The sequence below is a fragment of the Erpetoichthys calabaricus genome, chromosome 5 (genome assembly GCF_900747795.2).
Source record: "Erpetoichthys calabaricus chromosome 5, fErpCal1.3, whole genome shotgun sequence".
NCBI lineage: Eukaryota > Metazoa > Chordata > Cladistia > Polypteriformes > Polypteridae > Erpetoichthys > Erpetoichthys calabaricus.
Genome location: NC_041398.2, coordinates 15,092,768 through 15,114,698, shown reverse-complemented (window position 1 = coordinate 15,114,698; position 21,931 = coordinate 15,092,768). Strand labels below are relative to the sequence as shown.

Below are 21,931 nucleotides of genomic sequence, written 5' to 3'. Positions count from 1 at the left end.
CAAACGAATGGTAAACGTACAGAGAAAAAGGATAAATAACATGAATGGTCATGTGAAGTGTATTCACTCCACGTTATCGTGCAGTGTGCTGTTACTGGTATTTTGATAAAAGAATTTGAACAACATATAAGAAGCGTATAAATTATTAAACAGTAAAACATTAACATTTAAGAAGTAAAGACACATTGAGTACTACTGCAGTGCTTTCGGGTATAGTACATTTTTTGTTTGCCCATTACATGCATAAATGTATACATTTTTTGGTGTACCTACCCGAGAACACGCGACATGACCCAGCAGTTAAAAGTTTCTCGCTCCAGCAATTTGAACTCTGTTACAAAGTCTCGTTTATACCTCGTGTCTTCTCATTAAACTTGTATCTCGCGAATATGGTATTGCAAACGGCAGCTGGAGCGTTTCTATAAACTCAATTTAAACTTACGGTTTACACCGTGCTTTGAAGATGCATAGTACGCGACACGTGTTTCGCCGTAATTGTGGGCTCATTAGGCGTACACACTCACTGCACTTTCTTATGGGAATTGAACCTCGGACATAGAGGCGAAACCCCTAACGTTGTTCCACGGCGTGTGGTTCGTTCATTTGACAGCATATAGATCGGGGTAATTACATTGCAGGCATTCGTAGTCTGATTCACAATCTGATTATATGGGTGGTTACCTACCAGGTAACGCTTGTGGTTGGTCAGCAAGCCGGCTAACTTCTGCCACGGTGCCCTCTTTCAGTTGCGAGAAGCAGATCATAGAATGGTTGAAATAGTTTAATATACAATACAACTCGGAGTCCTGCCATGTGCAAAAGTTCGCTGATGACACTGCTATCATGGGCTGTATCAGGAATAGGCTGGAGGAGGAGTATAGGGACCTAATCAATGACTTTGTTAAATGGTGCGACTCAAACCACCTACACCTGAACACCAGCAAAACCAAGGAGCTGGTGGTGGATTTTAGGAGGCCCAGACCCCTCATAGACCCAGTGATCATCAAAGGTGACTGTGTGCAGATGGTGCAGACCTATAAATATCTGGGAGTGCAGCTGGATGATAAATTAGACTGGACTGCCAATACTGATGCGCTGTGCAAGAAAGGACAGAGCCGGTTATACTTCCTTAGAAGGCTGGCGTCCTTCAACATCTGCAGTAAGATGCTGCAGATGTTCTATCAAACAGTTGTGGCGAGCGCCCTCTTCTACGCAGTGGTGTGCTGGGGAGGCAGCATTAAGAGGAAAGACACCTCACGCCTGGACAAACTGGTGAGGAAGGCAGGCTCTATTGTTGGCATGGAGATGGACAGTTTGACATCTGTGGCAGAGCGAAGGGCGCTCAGCAGGCTCCTATCAATTATGGAGAATCTACTGCATCCACTAAATAGTATCATCTCCAGACAGAAGAGCAGCTTCAGCGACAGACTGCTGTCACTGTCCTGCTCCACAGACAGATTGAGGAGATCGTTCCTCCACCACACTATGTGACTCTTTAATTCCACCCGGGGGGGGGGTAAACATTAATATTTAACATTATACATAGTTATTGTCTGTTTTTCACCTGCATTATTATCATTCTTTAATTTAATATTATTTATTGTATCAGTATGCTGCTGCTGAAGAATGTGAATTTCCCATTGGGATTAATAAAGTATCTATCTATCTATCTATCTATATATAGCAAAATCCGCGCTCTTCGCAGGGGCTAATATGGTATTGCAAACGGTAGCGGGAGCGTTTCTATAAACTTAATTTAAAGTTACGGTTTATACCATGCTTTTTTTCATTACGTTTTCGTACCTTATCAATTGTGTAATGTGTTTTTTGAACAGGTTTGATTCATGGAAGTGATCACTCCTGCTGCGTTCAGTCAGTTCACGTGAGCCGGTCTCTTGTGTGATGTTGCGATGTCCACGGGTTTATTTAATGTTAGCTAAGACCCGGCAGTTAAAAGTTTCTCGCTACAGCAATATTAACTCTGTTACAAAGTGATCCAAACTGTCGTTTATACCTTGTGTCTTCTCATTAAACTTGTATCTCGCGAATATGGCATTGCAAACGGCAGCGGGTCAGTTCACGTACTTACGTGGGAGGCGTGATGACGCGATATATTTTGATATATATCAAAATACCCGCGCTTCGCAGTGGTGAAGTACTGCTTTAAAATTTTTATTAAGAAGAAAAGTAAACCTTTTTAAACGGTGGCTTCGCCTCTTGCGCTGATGTCGCCGGTCCGCTGTTTTATAAACGAACGCCATATAAGGCCGTCCTTTCTCCTTCACAGTCAGTTCACGTGATTACGTGGGAGGCATGATGACGCGATACGCAACCCCCGCAACCCCGCCTCCCACGGCCAGTGAGTAGCAGTCCATTACTGTATATGGCCAAAAAAGAGGTTCCAGTTATGACCATTATGCTTTGAATTTCGAAATGAAACCTGCCTAACTTTTGTAAGTAAGCTGTAAGGAATGAGCCTGCCAAATTTCAGCCTTCCACCTACACGGGAAGTTGGAGAATTAGTGATGAGTGAGTCAGTCAGTCAGTGAGTGAGTGAGTGAATCAGTCAGTGAGGGCTTTGCCTTTTATTATTATAGATATACACATCCACATATATATATACACATACACACACACATACATATATACATATACACATATATATATAGATATATATAGATAAATGTATGTATCTATCTCTATATCTCATATATATATATATATATATATATATACAGTGATCCCTTGCTATATCGCGCTTCGCCTTTCGCGGCTTCACTCTATCGCGGATTTTATATGTAAGCATATTTAAATATATATCGCGGATTTTTTGCTGGTTCGCGGATTTCTGAGGACAATGGGTCTTTTAATTTCTGGTACATGCTTCCTCAGTTGGTTTGCCCAGTTGATTTCATACAAGGGACGCTATTGGCAGATGGCTGAGAAGAAACCCAACTTACTTTCTCTCTCTCTCTCTTGCGCTGCCTTTCTTTGATCCTGACGTAGGGGGTGTGAGCAGGGGGGCTGTTCGCACACCTAGACGATACGGACACTCGTCTAAAAATGCTGAAAGATTATCGTCACGTTGCTACCTTCTGTGCAGCTGCTTAGTGAAGCGACATGCTGCACGGTGCTTCGCATACTTAAAAGCTCAAAGGGCACGTATTGATTTTTGACTTTGTTTTTCTCTGTCTCTCTCTCTCTCTCTTCTCCTGACGGAGGGGATGTGAGCTGCCGCCTTCAACAGCTTTGTGCCGCGATGCTTCGCATACTAAAAATCCAAACAGCCCTATTGATTTGTTTGCTTTCCTCTCTGTTTCCTTTGAAGAGGAAGATATGTTTGCATTCTTTTAATTTTGAGACAGAACTGTCATCTCTGTCTTGTCATGGAGCACAGTTTAAACTTTTGAAAAAGAGACAAATGTTTGTTTGCAGTGTTTGAATAACGTTCCTGTCTCTCTACAACCTGTGTTTCTGCGCAAATCTGTGACCCAAGCATGACAATATAAAAATAACCATATAAACATATGGCTTCTACTTCATGGATTTTCTTATTTCGCGGGTGGCTCCATCGCGGGTGTTGCGTTCCAGAGCCACCCACGAAATAAGAAAATCCGCGAAATAGAAGCCATATGTTTATATGGTTATTTTTATATTGTCATGCTTGGGTCACAGATTTGCGCAGAAACACAGGAGGTTGTAGAGAGACAGGAACGTTATTCAAACACTGCAAATAAACATCTGTCTCTTTTTCAAAAGCTTAAACTGTGCTCCATGACAAGACAGAGATGACAGTTCCATCTCACAATTAAAAGAATGCAAACATATTTTCCTCTTCAAAGGAGTGCGCGTCAGGAGCAGAGTCTGTCAGAAAGACACAGGAAAGCAAACAAATCAATAGGGCTGTTTGCTTTTAAGTATGCGAAGCACCGCGGCACAAAGCTGTTGAAGGCGGCAGCTCACACCCCCTCCATCAGGAGCAGGGAGAGAGAGAGAGAGAGAGAGAGAGAGAGAGAGAGAGAGAGAGAGAGAGTTTGTTTTTCAGTCAAAAATCAATACGTGCCCTTCGAGCTTTTAAGTATGCGAAGCACTGTGCAGCATGTCGTTTCAGGAAGCAGCTGCACAAAAGATAGCAACGTGAAGATAATCTTTCAGCATTTTTAGACGAGCGTCCGTATCGTCTAGGTGTGTGAACAGCCCCCCTTGCTCAATCCCCATACGTCAGGATCACAGATAGTCAGCGCAAGAGAGAGAGAAAAGTAAGCAATCTAGCTTCTCAGCCATCTGCCAATAGCGTCCCTTGTATGAAATCAACTGGGCAAACCAATTGAGGAAGCATGTACCAGAAATTAAAAGACCCATTGTCCGCAGAAATCCGTGAACCAGCAAAAAATCCGCGATATATATTTAAATATGCTTACATATAAAATCCGCAATGGAGTGAAGCCGCGAAAGGCGAAGCGCGATATAGCGAGGGATCACTGTAATGTATATATATCTATCTATATCTCTATATCTATATCGCTCTCTCTCTCTCATTATATATATATATATATATATATCTAAATCCACGCAAAGTACTGCTTTTAAATTTTTATTAACCCTAATTTAAATTGAGGGAAAATATACCAATAACAATTTGTTAAGGATCTGGTTTTTTGTGAAGCTGACTTCACACAGCCTCTCCGCTGTTTTATAAACGAACGCCATATAAGGTCTTCCTTTTTTGTTGCTTCGCCAACGGAAGCAGCCTTTTTATTTAATCCACGGGTTGTCCACTGTTTTTTTGTTCGTTTATTACAATTGTTATAGTTCTGTTTGTATACCACGTTGTCAGTTCAGCACTCCGGTTGTAATATGACCAAGCCGTGCAAGCACACTCTTGAGAATGCAACGTATAGTTGTACAGGAGAAAAGCAATCTTGCCTCAAATCAATGGCAACCTTTTGTAGGTCTATGAACTTAATTTAAACTTTAGGTTCACACGGTGCTTTCTTTCCGAAGTACCTGCACTCATGAATATGTCTGTATGTGTCAGTCGCTCAAATCCCCACGCTTCGCACCGGCGAAGTACTGCTTTTAAATTTTTATTAAGAAAAGAAAACCTTTTAAAATTGAGGGAAAATATACTAATAACAATTTGTTAAGGATCTGTTTTTTTGTGAAGCTGCCTTCACTCGAGTGATCACTTCGAGCTGAGTTGCTGGCCAACCATAAGCGTTACCTGGTAGGTAACCACTCATACAATCAGATTGTGAATCAGACTACGAATGCCGTGAATGTAATTACCCCGATCTACATGCCGTCAAATAAACGAAGCACACGCCGTGGCGCAATTTTAGGGGCTTCGCCTCTAGCGTTGACGTCCGAGGTTCGATTCCCGTAAGGGAGTGAAGTGAGTGGGTGGTTACCTACCAGGTAACGCTTATGGTTGGCCAGCAAGTCAGCTAACATCAGCCACGGTGCCTTCAGTTGTGAGAAGCAGATCATAGAATGGTTGAAAATAGTTTGCTGTCAAATAATGCAAAGAGTACACGACACGTGTTCCCCCCTTATTCTTGTCTCATCAGGCGTACACACTGACTGCACTCGCTTACGGTAATCGAACCTCGGACATCAGCGCTAGAGGGGCTTCGCAGCGGTGAAGTATTGCTTTTAAATTTTAAGTAAGAAGAAAATTAAGTCTTAAGAAGAGGTGTAAAGATATTGACAATAAGCTACGCAAACCCACCAAGACATGCAATCTTTTAAATCAAGGTGCGAGTCGAAAAACACCATCCCATACTATTAGTTAACAATTAACACATTTCTATATGTATTGTAAGCATACAATACAACTGATATGTTGCACTTATTTATCTGGTGTACTGACATTTTTGCGTGTTTAACGTCTGAAATCTAACGTGGTTTGTGCCCTTCAGAATGAAAACAGTTTGCATTTACCTTTTTAATAAAAGGCGAGCTTTTAAGCCTGAGAAATCACCCCATAAATGCACACGTTTAATTGAACGTGTTAATATGTATGCTTACACAGTATTAAAAGACACTCAACAATTAACGTCATTTACCTTCGTTCCCGCGTTTGACTCGTGCTGTAAATCTCTTCCTTGTTTTCAGTTCACGTGATTACGTAGGAGGCGTGATGACGCGATACGTGACTCCGCCTCCTCCATTGGAGTATATGGACAAAAAACAAGTTCCAGTTATGACCATTACGCGTAGAATTTCGAAATGAAACATGTCTAACTTTTGTAAGTAAGCTGTAAGGAATGAGCCTGCCAAATTTCAGCCTTCTACCTACACGGGAAGTTGGAGAATTAGTGAGTGAGTGAGTGAGTGAGTGAGTGAGTGAGTGAGTGAGTGAGTGAGTGAGTCAGTCAATCAGTCAGTCAGTCAGTCAGTGCTTTGCCTTTTATTAGTATAGAGTCATTATATTTATATAGCGCTTTTCTCAGTACTCAAAGTGCTATCCACACAGGGAGGAACCGGGAAGTGTACCCACAATCTTCCACAGTCTCCTTACAGCAAAGCAGCAGACACTACCACTGCGTCACCTGTGAGGAAACGGCACTTCTGCTCGATTCAGAATCCAGCCATTCTACAAGACAAGTGTGCAGCCAATTCATTGAAGAGTTACACACAGGGAATACAAACCTGCGTGAAAAGAATGAAAAGAAACATTAAACTTCCTAAAAGAGAGCACCTATAGGATGAAGATGGCTAGAAAATAAAACCGCACCTGAGGAACACCAGATTTAACAGGAGTAGCGGACGAGAACAAGGAATTGAAGGTGATTGAGAAGTGTGCACCAGCAAGAGAAGATCTGATCTAAGATGTAGGCGTGACATCTGGAGAGAGGAAGGAGGAAAAGGAAACCTGGTGGTGGAATGAGGAAATACAGGAGAGTATACAGAGGAAGAGGATGGCAAAGAAGAAGTGGGATAGTCAGAGAGATGCAGAAAGTAGACAAGAGTACAAGGAGATAAGGCGCAAGGTGAAGAGAGAGGTGGCGAAAGCAAAAGAAAAGGCGTATGATGAGTTGTATGAGAGGTTGGACACTAAGGAGGGAGAAAAGGACCAGTGGGCTACACAGAGGGGCCGAGCTGGGAAAGATGTGCAGCAGGTTAGAGTGATAAAGGAAAAAGATGGAAACAAGCGAGGAGAGTGTGATGAGAAGATGGAAAGACGACTTTGAGAGGCTGATGAATGAAGAGAATGAGAGAGAGAAGAGGTTGGATGATGTGGAGATAGTGACTCAGGAAGTGCAACTGATTAGCAAGGAGGAAGTAAGGACAGCGATGAAGAGGATGAAGAATGGAAAGGCCGCTGGTCCAGGTGACATACCTGTGGAACCATGGAGGTGTTTAGGAGAGATGGCAGTGGAGTTTTTAACCAGATTGTTTAATGGAATCTTGGAATGTGGGAGGATGATGAGGAGTGAAGAAGAAGTGTACTGGTGCCGATATTTAAGAATAAGGAGGATGTGCAGGACTGCAGTAACTACAGGGGGATAAAACTGATGAGCCACAGCATGAAGTTATGGGACTGAGTAGTGGAAGCTCAGATAAGAAGTGAGGTGATGACTAGTGAGCAGCAGGATGGTTTCATGCCAAGAAAGAGCACCACAGATGAGATGTTTGCTCGATTTTTCTCGCAAGTGTTTAACTCCCCCTAAGCCTAGTGCATAAGTCGCACACCCATGAGAAAAATCACGGCGAGAGTAAATGTCATGCGAGAAAACTCACCCAAGAAAAATAGCGGTCAACATACAGCCCCCCCCCCTGTCCCACCCCCCCCCCCCCCTTTTTCCGATCAAAGGTTTCCAGGTGAAAGAAGTGAAAGAAAATGCACCCTGCCGCTGTAGTTTAATAATACTTTGTGTATGTCATATACAGTGGGTATAGAAAAGAATCCCCCCCTTTGAAATATTCCATTTTGTTTTGCCTTACAGCCTTAAATGTAAACACACACACACTAATATTTCTTCCCAGCTTTACTTACTCAATGCACCCGATAACATCCAAGTGAAAAAGATATCACAGTTACAGTTCAGAAGAATGATAAATCAAAAACAAGACCTACTGAGATGAATAAAGGACCCCCCATGTCATTTTGTTGCCCCCCCCTTTAGCTTTAATGACAGCCTTGAGTCTGATGTGATTCTTCTCTATCACCTTTGCCCACCTAGATTGAGCCCCCTCAATATTTGCCCCCTACTCTTCTTTACAGTTGAACTGTTCAAGTTCGCTCACATTGAATGGTGTTGTTGGTGGTCTGCTATCTCCAGATCTCTCCACAGATGTTCAGTGTGATTTAGGTCTGGGCTCTGATTGGCCACACCAGGACATTCACTTTTGTCTCCTTCACCCACTGTGTGGTCCATTTTTCTGTGTTGTTCGGGTTGTTGTCGTGTTGAAATGTGAACATTATGCCCATCTTCAATTTTCTGGCAGAGGGTAGCAGGTTTTCCTCAAGAATTCTTCGGTATTTTGCCCCATCCATTTTTCCTTCTACCCTAATGAGAGCCCCAGGACCCCCACAACAGGATGCTGCCCCCTCCATTGCTTTACTGTCAGTATGGTGTGTTGTGGATGGTCAGCTATTTGGCATGGAGTCCAAATAGTTTGATTTTGGTCTCCTCTGACCATAAGACCTTTTTTCACTTGGCATCAGAATCTTCAAGGTGCATTCTGGGAAAGCTCAAATGAGCCTTCATGTGGCCTTTCTTGAGAAATGCGACCCTCCTGAACAAGCCACAATGGTGGAGCGCTTGTGAAATTGTTGTCACCTGCACACCATTAATGACCACTCTGTGCCATCAAATCCTGTAACTCTTTCACAGTGGCCATTGGCCTCTCAGTAGCCTCTCTTACCAATGTCCTCCTTGCTCTTCCATCCAGTTTGGAGGGTCCTAGTAGTACCAAACACTTCTTTATGATGGACTTTACTGGGCTCCTTGGGATTGATAAAGCCTTTGAGATGTTTTGGTCTCCATCTCTTGCCTTATGTCTGTCCACAACTCTATCCCTGAGATCTTTTGAAAGTGGCCGACCACCCCTAGTCAGGTGTTTGCTGTCAGTTGCTTTACCAAGGAAGGGAATGAATGGACCAGGAACAGCTTCACTAATCACACTCATTACAAAAGAGCACAGCCAGTGACCAGGGTCTGCAATGGAAATGGGGGGCACTGACACCTGATTGAGTTTGGGGGGGGGGGGGGGGGGGTCCTTTATTCATCTCAGGATTTCTAGTTTATGATTTTTTATAATTCTTTTGAACTGTAGCTGTGATATCTTTCACATGGATGTTAGAGATTGCATTGAGTAAGTAAAGCTGGGAAGAAATATTAGTTTGTGTTTGTTTTAATTTAAGGCTGTAAGGCAAAGAAAATGGGAATATTTCAAAGGGGGGGATTCTTTTCTATACCCACAGTATGCATGAGACAATACAATCTCGATACATAAAGTATGTTATATTCATCGCATGAAAAGTTGTGTTTATGTGAATATTTCTGGTGGAAGGGCTTCCATCAGATTCTTAAAGGGGTCCGTGAATCAAAAAAGGGGGTTCTATTCAATAAGGGCGCGCACAAAAAGGCGAGCTTCAAAACGGCAACCTCAATTGGGCGCAGTGAATAAAGGCAAACGCAACAAAATTACAGAAAATTTATTAGATAAAATCTACTATTATTATGCATCTATTATTATCTAAATTATCTACGAACGCCTTTATTCGCCGCGCTCAATTGAGGTCGCCCTTTTGAAGCTCTCCTTTTTGTGCGCACCCTTATTGAAGGATACCAAAAAAGGTTAACAATCACTGGCTTAATATTTAAAGTTTTGAGGAACTGATGTTAAACATTGCTTTCTGAATACTATACTATAATGTTCCCGTTTAACATTTCATCAATTAAATTCATATATCTATTCTATTTCTATACTTATTGTATTTATTTCTGCTTAGATGCCCCCTCTCCCCCCACACACACACATCTGCTCAGACATCTACTAAAGTATTTGAAGCAAGCTTAAAAAAAAAAAAAAAAATAGTGCAAACTACTCTCTGGTGTCGCTGCCGTTCTTTTTAACCAAAGAATTAGGCCAGCAAGTGTTCATAATTACAACAGTGGTGTACAACTGTCCCTCGCAAACAAGTGTGCCTTTCGATGGTTCCTGCCTTGTATTTGAGGCTGTCAGGATAGGCTGTGGTCCCCTGCGCCCCTCCCCACAAGTTTACTCGAAATGCAAGAATATCAATCACGGGACGGGACAGGATGAAGCAGCAGATTAACACGGCAGCTAGTACAGTGCTGCCAACCATCCTAATTTTCCCGGACAAGTCCACATTCTTAACGTGCCATGGCCTGTCTGGGAGGAATTTATGAAATTTTTTTAAATTTACAGAATTTTGGCTCCTAAAATTTGAAAATCTCCTTATCACTGGTAAAAATTGAAAGCCGATACACCAATCGGCATTTGCGGAAGTAGCGCGCGCGTGCGCACGCGCACACACACCCCTCCAGAATCTTTTCCATTCCGGCAGTAAACAGCGCAAATACTGACGAGAATTGTCTACGTGTGTCCAACTTGGCTTTTTCTTCTAGACGGTTCATTAGAAATGTTTTTTTCCTATTTCCTTAATTAATTGCAATCCTAATTCACCGTAACTATGTGAGTTTATTCAAAAACCGAAAAGACAATTTCACGTTTTCTAGGCGAGATCTTATTGCATTCTTCTTCCAGCCGCTCGGTTAAACAAGAACTTTCAAACATCCGGGTACTGTCCGTCGTATTTAAGTGCGAGTAAGTACTGCTTTGCAATATTTTAATGGAAAACATTAGTACTACCCGTTGTTCCAGAATGGATTTATAATTGTACTGTAAATGAACGAGTCAACTATTAAAAGTTTCAGTTAATTAAAAAATTAAAATCACACATTTACTCTATGATATGGGGGAAACCATTCGTCAAAACACTTCTGTTTTCCTTTATCATGCGGTCCGTCCGTTTAGTACACAAGCACCCGAATTCATAACATATTTATTGGGATAAAAAATACATATATAGAAATTTACAGACACCAAATTGAAGAGGGGATGTTGAATAAGGTTTCCCCCCCTACCCATTCTAGTGTTGGGCTCCGTGGGGGAGGTTTCACTGCCGTCCCTTTAGTACACAAGTACCGCAATATCTTTTAAGTTATCGGTTGATCAACTAATAAGTCACTTCAAGTAATTTAATATTTTCATAATTCTTTAATTTACGTAAATTCACGAATACCTTCTATGCCGAAAAGAAAGTGCGAGTTCACAGACGACTTGAAGAACAAATCTCGTTGTTTTCGAAAGAGCCGGACAGATTCAATTAGGGGCTAATGCTGACAAAATTCAATTTCAGTAACAGGCTATGGAAAGATTTCGATTCATATTTATTTACTGAGGAAAAATAGCTTAAGTTGAAAAATATAAAACAATGTAGACACATGCAAATAAACTCAATCGAAAAGAGTAAACTTACTTTTATTTTACTAGAAGTGAACTTACCACGCGTATCATTATTTTACAGGTTTACGACAGTTAAGCTATCCGAATAAGAATGGAAGGAATGACATCCGTTAATTTACCAGTGACTGCGCTTGTGGCCATCAAATCATAATCAAGGTGATAAACTGCTACTAAAGGTTTATATCATTTAAAAAAAATAACAAACCTCATAGGTGGCGCAGTGGTAGTGCTGCTGTTTTGCAGTAAGGAGACTGTAGAAGATTGTGGGTTCGCTTCCCGGTTCCTCCCTATGTGGATAGCGCTTTGAGTACTGAGAAAAGCGCTATATAAATGTAATGAATTATTATTATAAAGGCGTATTATGGCATCACAGGGAAAGGAGTCCTCAAATGTCCTCATTTCCAGTTGGCAGGCCTAAGCTTGCACTCTCAGCTAACGGGAGAAGAGAAACGGAAAGCGGGGAGCACCGTCACACGTGAAGGGGCTTGATGATCACGACGGGCTGCGTGAACGGGAATGGCCGGCAAAAAAAAGACGAGTGGAGGCGGTGGACAGTTCAGCAGAAGGAGTGACGGACCTCGTTGACTGCCGGGACTCTCATTCTTACTTTCCACATTTATCGCTACCTTTGCCTTTCAGTCTCCCAAACATTTCTGCCCCGCCTCCTCTTCCTGTCGTTTCGTCTCCCGCCCGCTATTCTCGCCTCGGTACAATTCCCTCATTGCTCACCTGCTCCTTGCCGCTTTGTCTCTTCCTCCTTTTTACTCTCCTCCTTCCTGACTTTTGTCTCTATTGTGCAGACACGAGTTTCGCGCGACGGCCGAAGCTGTCTGAGGGCGGGAATAAAAAACGTGAAACAAAACGAGTCAGTGGAGAGCGACACTGGGGAGCAGTGATGTGAATTGGACTCGCACTAGTACCATCTAGTGGTCGGAGGGAGGATTACTAAAAAACCGTTAATGCCCGATGTAAATGGCACGTGTTGGCTGCAGCAGATCGTTTTATTTCATCCATCCATTTTCCAACCCGCTGAATCCGAACATGGGGGTCTGCTGGAGCCAATCCCATCCAACACAGGGCACAAGGCAGGGAACCAATCCTGGACAGGGTGCCAACCCACCGCATGTTTTATTTCATGAATTAAAAAATCGGGAGTGGTCTCCCGTAGACTTTCTCGGATACTCCGATATGGCGATGGATATCTGAGGAGTAAACGGCAAGACAAGGATTATTTTCTCTATTATATAAAAAAATCAAAAGACAGTTAACAAATCTCAGAGCCAAACATTCGAAAAAGTCGTTTTATTTAAGAGAGAGAAAGAAATTACATTCAATGACGGGCAGTTATATGTTGCGTTGATGCATGTGTAAAATAAAAAAATAAAAATCTGTTTAAATTGTACATCCGCATCACCGTACGCGAGCGGCTAGCGAGTAGCGCAGGCACGGGGATTGACGAGCGAAGCACCCTAGTATTTTTAAAATATGTACATTAAAGAGCCATCATCAACAAATCAAATCAAATTAATAATATAGTGAAAATTTATTATTAAAGTAAAGTTCAATAAAATTGGACTCTGCAGCTGCATGAATAAAAGGTAAAGTACCACCTCCGATTTGCAATAATAGCTCAAAACTTTATAGAAATCTTCGTTTTGTACGCAATACTTGTATGCAAAATTTGGTTGACCTAAATGAAAGTTATTGTGTTTGCACACACACACACACACACACACACACACACACACACACACACAGAGACATTTCCAAAAATGGTATTTTCGGACGCAGGGAGGTCTAAAACAGCAAGATTCATCAAAATTCTACAGGGGTCAGTGCTAGGGCTGCTGCTATTTTTAATCCTCTTTAATAAAATCCCTGTGTGCGTCCGTGTGTGTGTGTCTTCTGGTGAAGTGCGCATGCGCAGGGCACGGAGCGACGCTTCAAAGGCCGCCTGACACGTCACACAAGACAGAGTGGGCGGGACCTATAAAATATCACGCAGCTGATCCAATCGGATTTCGGTAAATCTGGTAACACCTAAAACATAAGGCACGAAAAATCCAATCAGGTACTGAAACGCAGAGACCTGTTTCCCCAAAGAGGTGGGATTAGTGTTTGTTGTTGTGCAAGTGTTCACTCTGAGGATGTCAGATTTGCGATTAAGAAGCCTGGCCCAGTAAAGTGTAAAGTGTCAGTCATTGAAGGGGTTTTCCTAAATATACGAATTTTCATGATATTACAATAGGATGACTTTTAAAAGTAGATTTATTTTCGCGCACATAAAATCTGTTGCTGGGGAGACGCCACACATAAAATAATCAGCTGCATGCCAGCACAGATTAAAAAACTTGCTGGGGAACTGCACAGTACTTGCTGGAGAGACGCCACAGCCAGCTAAAATAAAGAGAGGCAGGATAGGAGATCTTCAAACAGACACAACACATCAATCAACAGCCACAGAGGAGAGGATAAATGTAATATTAATTATACTTACTGTATTGTCATATACGTTTCTATTTTATTTTTATTATTATTTTACTTAAGGCTTCTTGCAAAAATATTTTTGACAAAAAAAAATTAAGACAAGAAACAGAATGAGGTCAAGGTCTGTTGCCATTTAATATAGACTGTTCCTACTAATGTTTATGCACTACTGTTCTAGCGCCCGTTATTGTAACAGGCTTAATGTCTAGTATATATATATATATATATATATATATATATATATATATATATATATATATATATATATATATATATATATATATATATATATATATATAAATGATTTAAAAAGGAATATAAGTAACAAGTTGGTTAGGTTTGCAGATTATACCAAGATAGGTGGATTAGCAGAAGTAAAAATGTGAGGTTTGAATACACAATGGGAGGTTGGAAAATTGAGAGTTCACCTTATGAGAAGGATTTAGGAGTCATAGTGGACTCGACACTATCAACCACCAGGCAGTGTTCAGAAGCCATTAAGATGGCTAACAGAATGTCAGGTTTTATAGCGTCTTGATGTGTGGAGTACAAGTCATAGGAGGTTCTGCTCAAGCTTTAAAACACACTGGTGAGGCCTCATCTGGAGTTCTGGGTGCAGTTTGGGTCTCCAGGCTACAAAAATGACATAGCAGAACAAGAAAAGGTCCAGAGAAGAGCGACAGGCTGATTCAGGGCTACAGGGGATGAACAAAGAGGAATGACAGAAGGAGCTGAGCCTTTACAGTTTAATAAGAGAAAGAAGATAAAGAGGTGACATGAGTGAAGTGTTTAAAATTATGAAGGGAATTAGTCCAGTGGATCGAGATGGTGACTTTAAAATGAGTTCATCAAGAACACAGGGACACAGTTGGAAACTTGTGAAGAGCACAGACTGTGAAGTCTTTCTCCACACAGAGTACCACTGACACTTGGAATAAGTGACCAAGTAGTGTAGTAGACAGGAGGATTTTAGAGACTTTCAAAACTCGACTTGATGTTACTTTAGAAGAATGAAGTGGATTGGACTGGCGAGCTTTGTTGGGCTAAACGGCCTGTTCTCGTCCAGATTGTTCTAATGTTCTAATAACAGTGTTAGAAAAAGTCCAGAGAAGAGCGTCTAGGCTGATTCTGGGGCTACAGGGGATGAGTTATGAGTAAAAATTAAAAGAGCTGAGCCTTAAGAAGATGAAGAGGAGACCTGAGTGAAGTGTTTAATATTATGAAGGGAATGAGTCCAGTGGATCGAGACGGTGACTTTAAAATGAGTTCATCAAGAACACGGGGACACAGTTGGAAACTTGTGAAGGAGAAATTTCACACAAACATTAGGAAGTGTTTCTTTACACAGAGAACGACAGACACTTGGAATAAGCGATCAAGTAGTGTGGTAGACAGTAAGACTTGAGGGATTTTCAAACTCGACTTGATGATTTTTTAGAAAGAAAAAAGTGGACAGGACTGGCAAGCTTTGTTGGGCTGAATGGCCTGTTCTTGTCCAGATTGTTCTAATGTTCTCAATTTGTATTTTTGGAAGATTACAATACTTTCCAGATAGTTCGTATACGATAAAGTAAAAGCAGTCACACCGTGGTAAACACTTTCTCATTAAATGGATGTTCATTATCATTAAATGGACTTAATGTATTTATATTGTAATAATAATTTTATAAGGCACTTAGTAGTTCATAAAAACAACCCTCCAGTATTCGATCAATGGTCAGCTCAACAAAGAAAAAATGGTCAATTTTTTTATTTTAATAAATACCAAAATGAGAGAATTATTGTTTAAAACATTGCATAGATATTACCTTGTTAATAAAACACTCTGTAAGTTCCAGTTCTGGTCCTGGAGGCCTACAGTGGCTGCAGGTTTTCATTCTAACCCTACCCTGACTAGAGCTGCTGATTAACTGTGCAGGCTGCATCTCTGACGCATTTTCATTCTTCTTAATTAGTGACCTGTTTTTACTGCTAATTAACTTCTTTTGCCTTAGTTTTAATTAATGGGACTCAGGCCCCTTTGTTGTAATTTTTTCCTTAATGAACAGCCAAACAACAATGAGACACAAAACAAGACACCACATGACCAGCTCACCTGGGCCCGTCACACAATATCTGAAAATAAAGTAAGGTGAAGGTCTCAGTAAGGCTGATCTCTCAGTTCAGCCTTTTGATGGTGTTTTTAGAAAACAAGAGAAAATCAACAATTTTAGTTAATGTCTGCTGTGGCAACAAGCTCTGGAAATAAATAACGGGTTAATTTAACAGCTAGATTTGGCTTCCCATTGAGAAACTAGTTGGAATGAAACTGGTTGGAGTTTGAAGCCCAAATTTAGCTGGTCATCTGTTGGCTCGTTTCACATCTCATTTCTGTTTGGCTGTCATTTAATGAAGAAACGAATCAATTCAGAGGACTGAATCCTTAAACAGGGCAAGTAAAACGAAGAGAAAAGGAGTTCATTAGCAGTGAAAACTGGTCAATGATTAGGAAAAGGATGAGAATGAAAACCTGCAGCCACTGCGGCCCTCCAGGACTGGAGTTCAACACCCCTGATGTAAGTGATGCTTGGCTGTTCTGTAAAGGGGGCTACAGAGTCTATTGAACGTTTATTTTTTCGTTGTGTATGTGTTGGTTCCTTTTCTTTTAGACTTGAAAAAGGAATTGTTAGAGATATACCCCTTGAAACTTCCTCCATACTTCTATGTTTAAAAAATTCCCCTTTTAGCTCAGACGAACACTATTTTATTAACTAAATTATTACACTCACTAAACTTTATATACAACAGATGAGACTCTCCAGAAGGATACCATCACTTATAGCTTTTGTACACACTGACTTATTAATTTGTTCCATGACTTTAATAAATTTGCGATCGCAACAAAACAAAAAGTTAAATACAGTATCTCACCAAAGGGAGTACACCCCTCACATTTTTGTAAATATTTTATCTTTTCATGGGACAACACTGAAGATCTGACACTTTGCTCCAATGTCCAGTAGTCCGTGTACAGCTTGTATCACAGTGTAAATTTGTTGTCCCCTCAAAATAACTCGACACACAGCCATTAATGTCTAACAACAAAAGTGAGTACACCCCTAAGTGAAAAATGTCCAAATTGTGCCCACAGTGTCCATATTTTGTGTGCCCACCATTATTTTCCCGCACTGCCTTAACACTCTTGGCCACGGAGTTCACACGAGCATCACAGGTTGCCACTGGAATCTTCTTCCACTCCTCCATGACGACATCACAGAGCTGGTGGATGTTAGAGACGTTGCACTCCATTTGAGGATGCCCCCCTCCCCCCCCCCGATGCTCAATAGGGTTTAGGTCTGGAGACATGCTTGGCCAGTCCAGCACCTTTCCCCTCAGTTTCTTTATCAAGGCAGTGGTGGTGTCGGAGGGGTGTTTGGGGTTGTTATCATGTTGGAATGCTGCCCTGTGGCCCATGGAGGGGATCATGCTCTGCTTCAGTAGGTCACAGGACATGTTGGCATTCATGGTGCCCTCAATGAACTGTAGCTCCCCAGTGCACTCATGCAGCCCCAAATCATGACACTCCCACCACCATGCTTGACTGTAGGTGAGACACACTTGTCTTTGTACTCCTCACACACGCTTGACACCATCTGAACCAAAGAAGTTGATCTTGGTCTCATCAGACCACAGCACATGTTCCAGTAATCCATGTCCTTAGTCTGCTTGTCTTTCTTGTTCATCATCTTTAGAAGAGGCTTCCTTCCGGGACGACAGCCATGCAGACCACATCAGGTGATGTGTTTTTGTGTAATGAGGGAGGGCATGGCCTAAGGAGATCAACGCCCTTTCTCAAAGTGTGCAGAATTATTAGGCAGCTGGTTCTGCTCAGGCAAAATGGACCATAAAAAGAGATTTCACCGACTCTGAAAAGTCAAAAAGGTCTTTCAGAGGGATGCAGCACTCTTGCATTGCTAAGATATTGGGGGTGCGATCACAGAAGCATCAAACATTTTGTTAAAAAACAGACCACAGGGTTGCAAGAAACGTGTTGAGAGAACAATAAAAAGGCGCAAATTAACTGCTAAAGATTTTTGAAGAATCAAACGTGAAGCGACCAGGAACCTGTTGTCCTCCAGTGATGTCCTTACCAGGAGTGCCCAGAAGTTCAAGGTGTTCAGCACTCAGAGACATGGCCAGGGTAAAGAAGGCCAAACCCTGAACACCACTGAAGAAAACACATAAGTTGAAACATCAAGACTGGGCCAAAAAGATCGGAAGACAGATTTCTCAAAGGTTTTATGGATTGATGAGATGAGAGGGACTCTCGAGGGAGCAGATGGATGGGCCAGTGACAGGCACAGAGCTCTACTTCGACTCAACAAGGTGGAGGTGGGGTACTGCTATGGGCTGGTGTCTTTAAAGATGAGCTAACTGGACCCTTTCTGGGATTAAGATGGACTCCAAATCAACTCCCAAACCCACTGCCAGTTTTTAGAAGCACACTTTCTTCAAGCAGTGGTACGAGGGGAAAAACTGGGACCGTGATTTTCATGCAGGAGAGCGCTCCATCGCATGCACTATGTGGCTAGCCAGTAAAGGCCTTGAAGATGAAAGAAGAATGGACATGGCACCTCAACTTCCTCGCTCGACCTAAACCCTCATTGAGAACTTGTGGGCTCCCTTCTTAGATGGGGAAGGAAAACAGTCCACCTCTCTGAACGGCGTCTGGGGGGGGGGCTGCTGCACAAAAAAAAATGCTGATTGTCAACGGAGCAAGAAAGTGACCGACTTCATGAATGGAAGGCTTGTGACTGTTATTGAGAAGAAGGGGGGGATACATTTCTCACTGATTTTCTATTTTTTGAAATGTCAGCAATGTTTATTTGTACATTTTGAGTTGTTTATTATTCTCACTTTAACATCCATCCATCCATTATCCAACCTGCTATATCCTAACTACAGGGTCATGGGGGTCTGCTGGAGCCAATCCCAGCCATCACAGGGCGCAAGGCAGGAAACAAACCCCGGGAAGGGCGCCAGCCAACCACAGGGCACACACACCCACACACCAAGGACAATGTAGGACCATCAATACACCTAACCTTCATGTCTTTGGACAGTTGTAGGAAACCCATGCAGACATGGGGAGAACATGCAAACTCCACGCAGGGAAGACCCGGGAAGCGAACCAGAGTCTCCGTACTACCACTGCACCACCATGCCACCCTTCTCACTTTAACAGATGAAAAGAAACAAGTGAGATGGGAACATGTTCATTTTTTCTTTAGTTGCGTGATAATTTGGCCCACTAATATTTGCCTAATAATTGTTCACACTTTCCTTTGTAAAACATTCAGCTTGCAGGTTTATTAATGTTTTGGATTGACTGATAGCACCGTACTTGTTCCATATTAAAATGAATCCTCAAAAATCCAACTGGCCTAATCATTGGGCAAACAGTGTTATTAACAACAACAACAACATTTATTTATATAGCACATTTTCATACAAAAAGTAGCTCAAAGTGCTTTACATAATGAAGAAAAGAAGAATAAAAGACAAATAAGAAATTAAAATAAGACAACCTTAGTTAACATAAAAAGGAGTAAGGTCCGATGGCCAGGGTGGACAGAAAAAAAAAAAAAAAAAACTCCAGAAGGCTGGAGAAAAAAATAAAATCTGTAGGGGTTCCAGGCCACGAGACCGCCCAGTCCCCTTTGGGCATTCTACCTAACATAAATGAAATAGTCCTCTTTATAGTTAGGGTTCTCACGGAGTCACTTGATGCTGATGGTTATACAGACTTCTGGCTTTTAATCCATCCATCATTGTTGGAACATCATGGTGCTTTGGGTAGATGGTTATTGTTATCTGGCTAAGAATATAACTCAATACGCTGGTGAAGTTTGCAGATGATACCAAACGAGGTGGAAAGGAAAATAATGGAGAATCAAGTGTACGGTTACAGAGGGACTTGACCTGCAGAGCAGACAGGCTTTTGCAGATTAACGATACGTAAATGTAAAGTTAAGTTTGAAAACTGTGTTTGGGTTGGGATGTGTGGGGTCCAAAACTAAACCACTGTATGTATGAGAAAGGGCTTGAGAGCCATAACGGAAACATCACCATCTACATCCTGACAATATAAAGAAGTGAACAAGGAAGTTAATAGAACTTTAGGTTAAAGAGCACCTGGATGTATGGAGTGCAAGTCAAGGGAGGTGATGTTTAAATTTACATAACACACTAGTGAGGCCTCACCTGGGGGACCATGTTCAGTTTGGGCCTCCATATTACATCATCTTCTTCTTCTGGCTGCTCCCGTTAGGGGTCAACACAGCGGATCATCTTTCTCAATCTCTTTCTGTTCTCGTCATCTTGTTCTGTCACACCCATCACCTGCATGTCCTCTCTCATCACATCCATAAACCTCCCCTTAGGCCTTCCTCTTCCCTGGCAGCTCTATCCTTAGCATCCTTCTCCCAATGTACCCCTCATCTCTCCTCTGCACATGTCCAAACCAACGCAATCTCGCCTCTCTGACTTTGTCCCCCAACCGTCCCACCTGAGCTGACCCTCTAATGTCCTCATTTCTAATCCTGTCCATCCTCGTCACACCCAATGCCAATCTTAGCATCTTTAACTCTGCCACCTCCAGCTCTGTCTCCTGTGCCACCGTCTCCAGCCCATATAACATAGCTGGTCTCACTACCGTCCTGTCGACCTTCCCTTTCACTCTTGCTGATACCCGTCTGTGACAAATCACTCCTGACACTCTTCTCCACCCACTCCACCCTGCCTGCACTCTTTTCTTCACTTCTCTTCCACACTCCCCATTACTCTGTACTGTTGATCCCAAGTATTTAAACTCATCCACCTTCACCAACTCTACTCTCTGCATCCTCACCATTCCACTGACCTTCCTCTCATTCACACACATGTATTCTGTCTTGGTGGACCTACTGACCTTCATTCCTCTCCTCTCATATCTCCACCTCTCCAGGGTCTCCTCAACCTGCTCCCTACTCTCACTACAGATCACAATGTCATCAGCAAACATCACAGTCCACGGGGAATCCTGTCTAATCTCGTCTGTCAACCTGTCCATCACAATTTCAAATAAGAAAGGGCTCAGAGCTGATTCCTGATGTAATCCCACCTCCGTCACTCCTACCACAGACCTCACCACAGTCACACTTCCCTCGTACATATCCTGTACAACTCTTACGTACTTCTCTGCCACTCCTGACTTCCTCATACAATACCACAGCTCCTCTCAGTCACCCTGTCATATGCTTTCTCCAGGTCCTCAAAGACGCAATGGAACTCCTTCTGGCCTTCTCTAAACTTCTCCATCAACATCCTCAGAGCAAACATCACATCTGTGGTGCTCTTTCTTGGCATGAAACCATCCTGCTGCTCACTAATCATCACCTCACTTCTTAACTAAGATTCCACTACTCAATCCCATACCTTCATGCTGTGGCTCATTAATTTTATCCCCCTGTAGTTACTGCAGTCCTGCACATCCCCCTTATTCTTAAATATCAGCACCAGTACACTTCTTCTCCACTCCTCAGGCATCCTCTCACTTTCCAAGATTCCATTAAACAATCTGCTTAAAATCTTCACTGCCATCTCTCCTAAACACCTCCATGCTTACATAGGTATGTCATCTGGACCAACGACTTTTCCATTTTTCATCCTCTTCATCGCTGTCCTTACTTCCTCCTTGCTAATCCGTTGCACTTCCTGATTCACTATCTCCACATCATCCAACCTCTTCTCTCTCTCGTTCTCTTCATTCATCAGCCTCTCAAAGTACTCTTTCCATCTGCTCAACACTTTCTCCTCGCTTGCGAGAACATTTTCATTTTTTTCCTTTATCACCCTAACCTGCTGCACATCTTTCCCAGCTCGGCCCCTCTCTGTAGCCCACTGGTCCTTTTCTCCCTCC

The 21,931-nt window shown here is 42.2% G+C and overlaps 1 protein-coding gene across 1 annotated transcript in view; it reads right to left on the bottom strand.

Annotated features, from left to right (window-relative positions):
* Positions 1-21,931, bottom strand: part of LOC114641581 (zinc finger protein 850-like) — a 76,448-nt gene that overhangs the window by 33,376 nt on the left and 21,141 nt on the right. Inside the window, exon 5 of the mRNA XM_051927714.1 lies at positions 18,080-18,199. Within this exon, the coding sequence (XP_051783674.1) occupies positions 18,080-18,199 (120 nt within the window). The remainder of the gene's footprint in view (positions 1-18,079; positions 18,200-21,931) is intronic.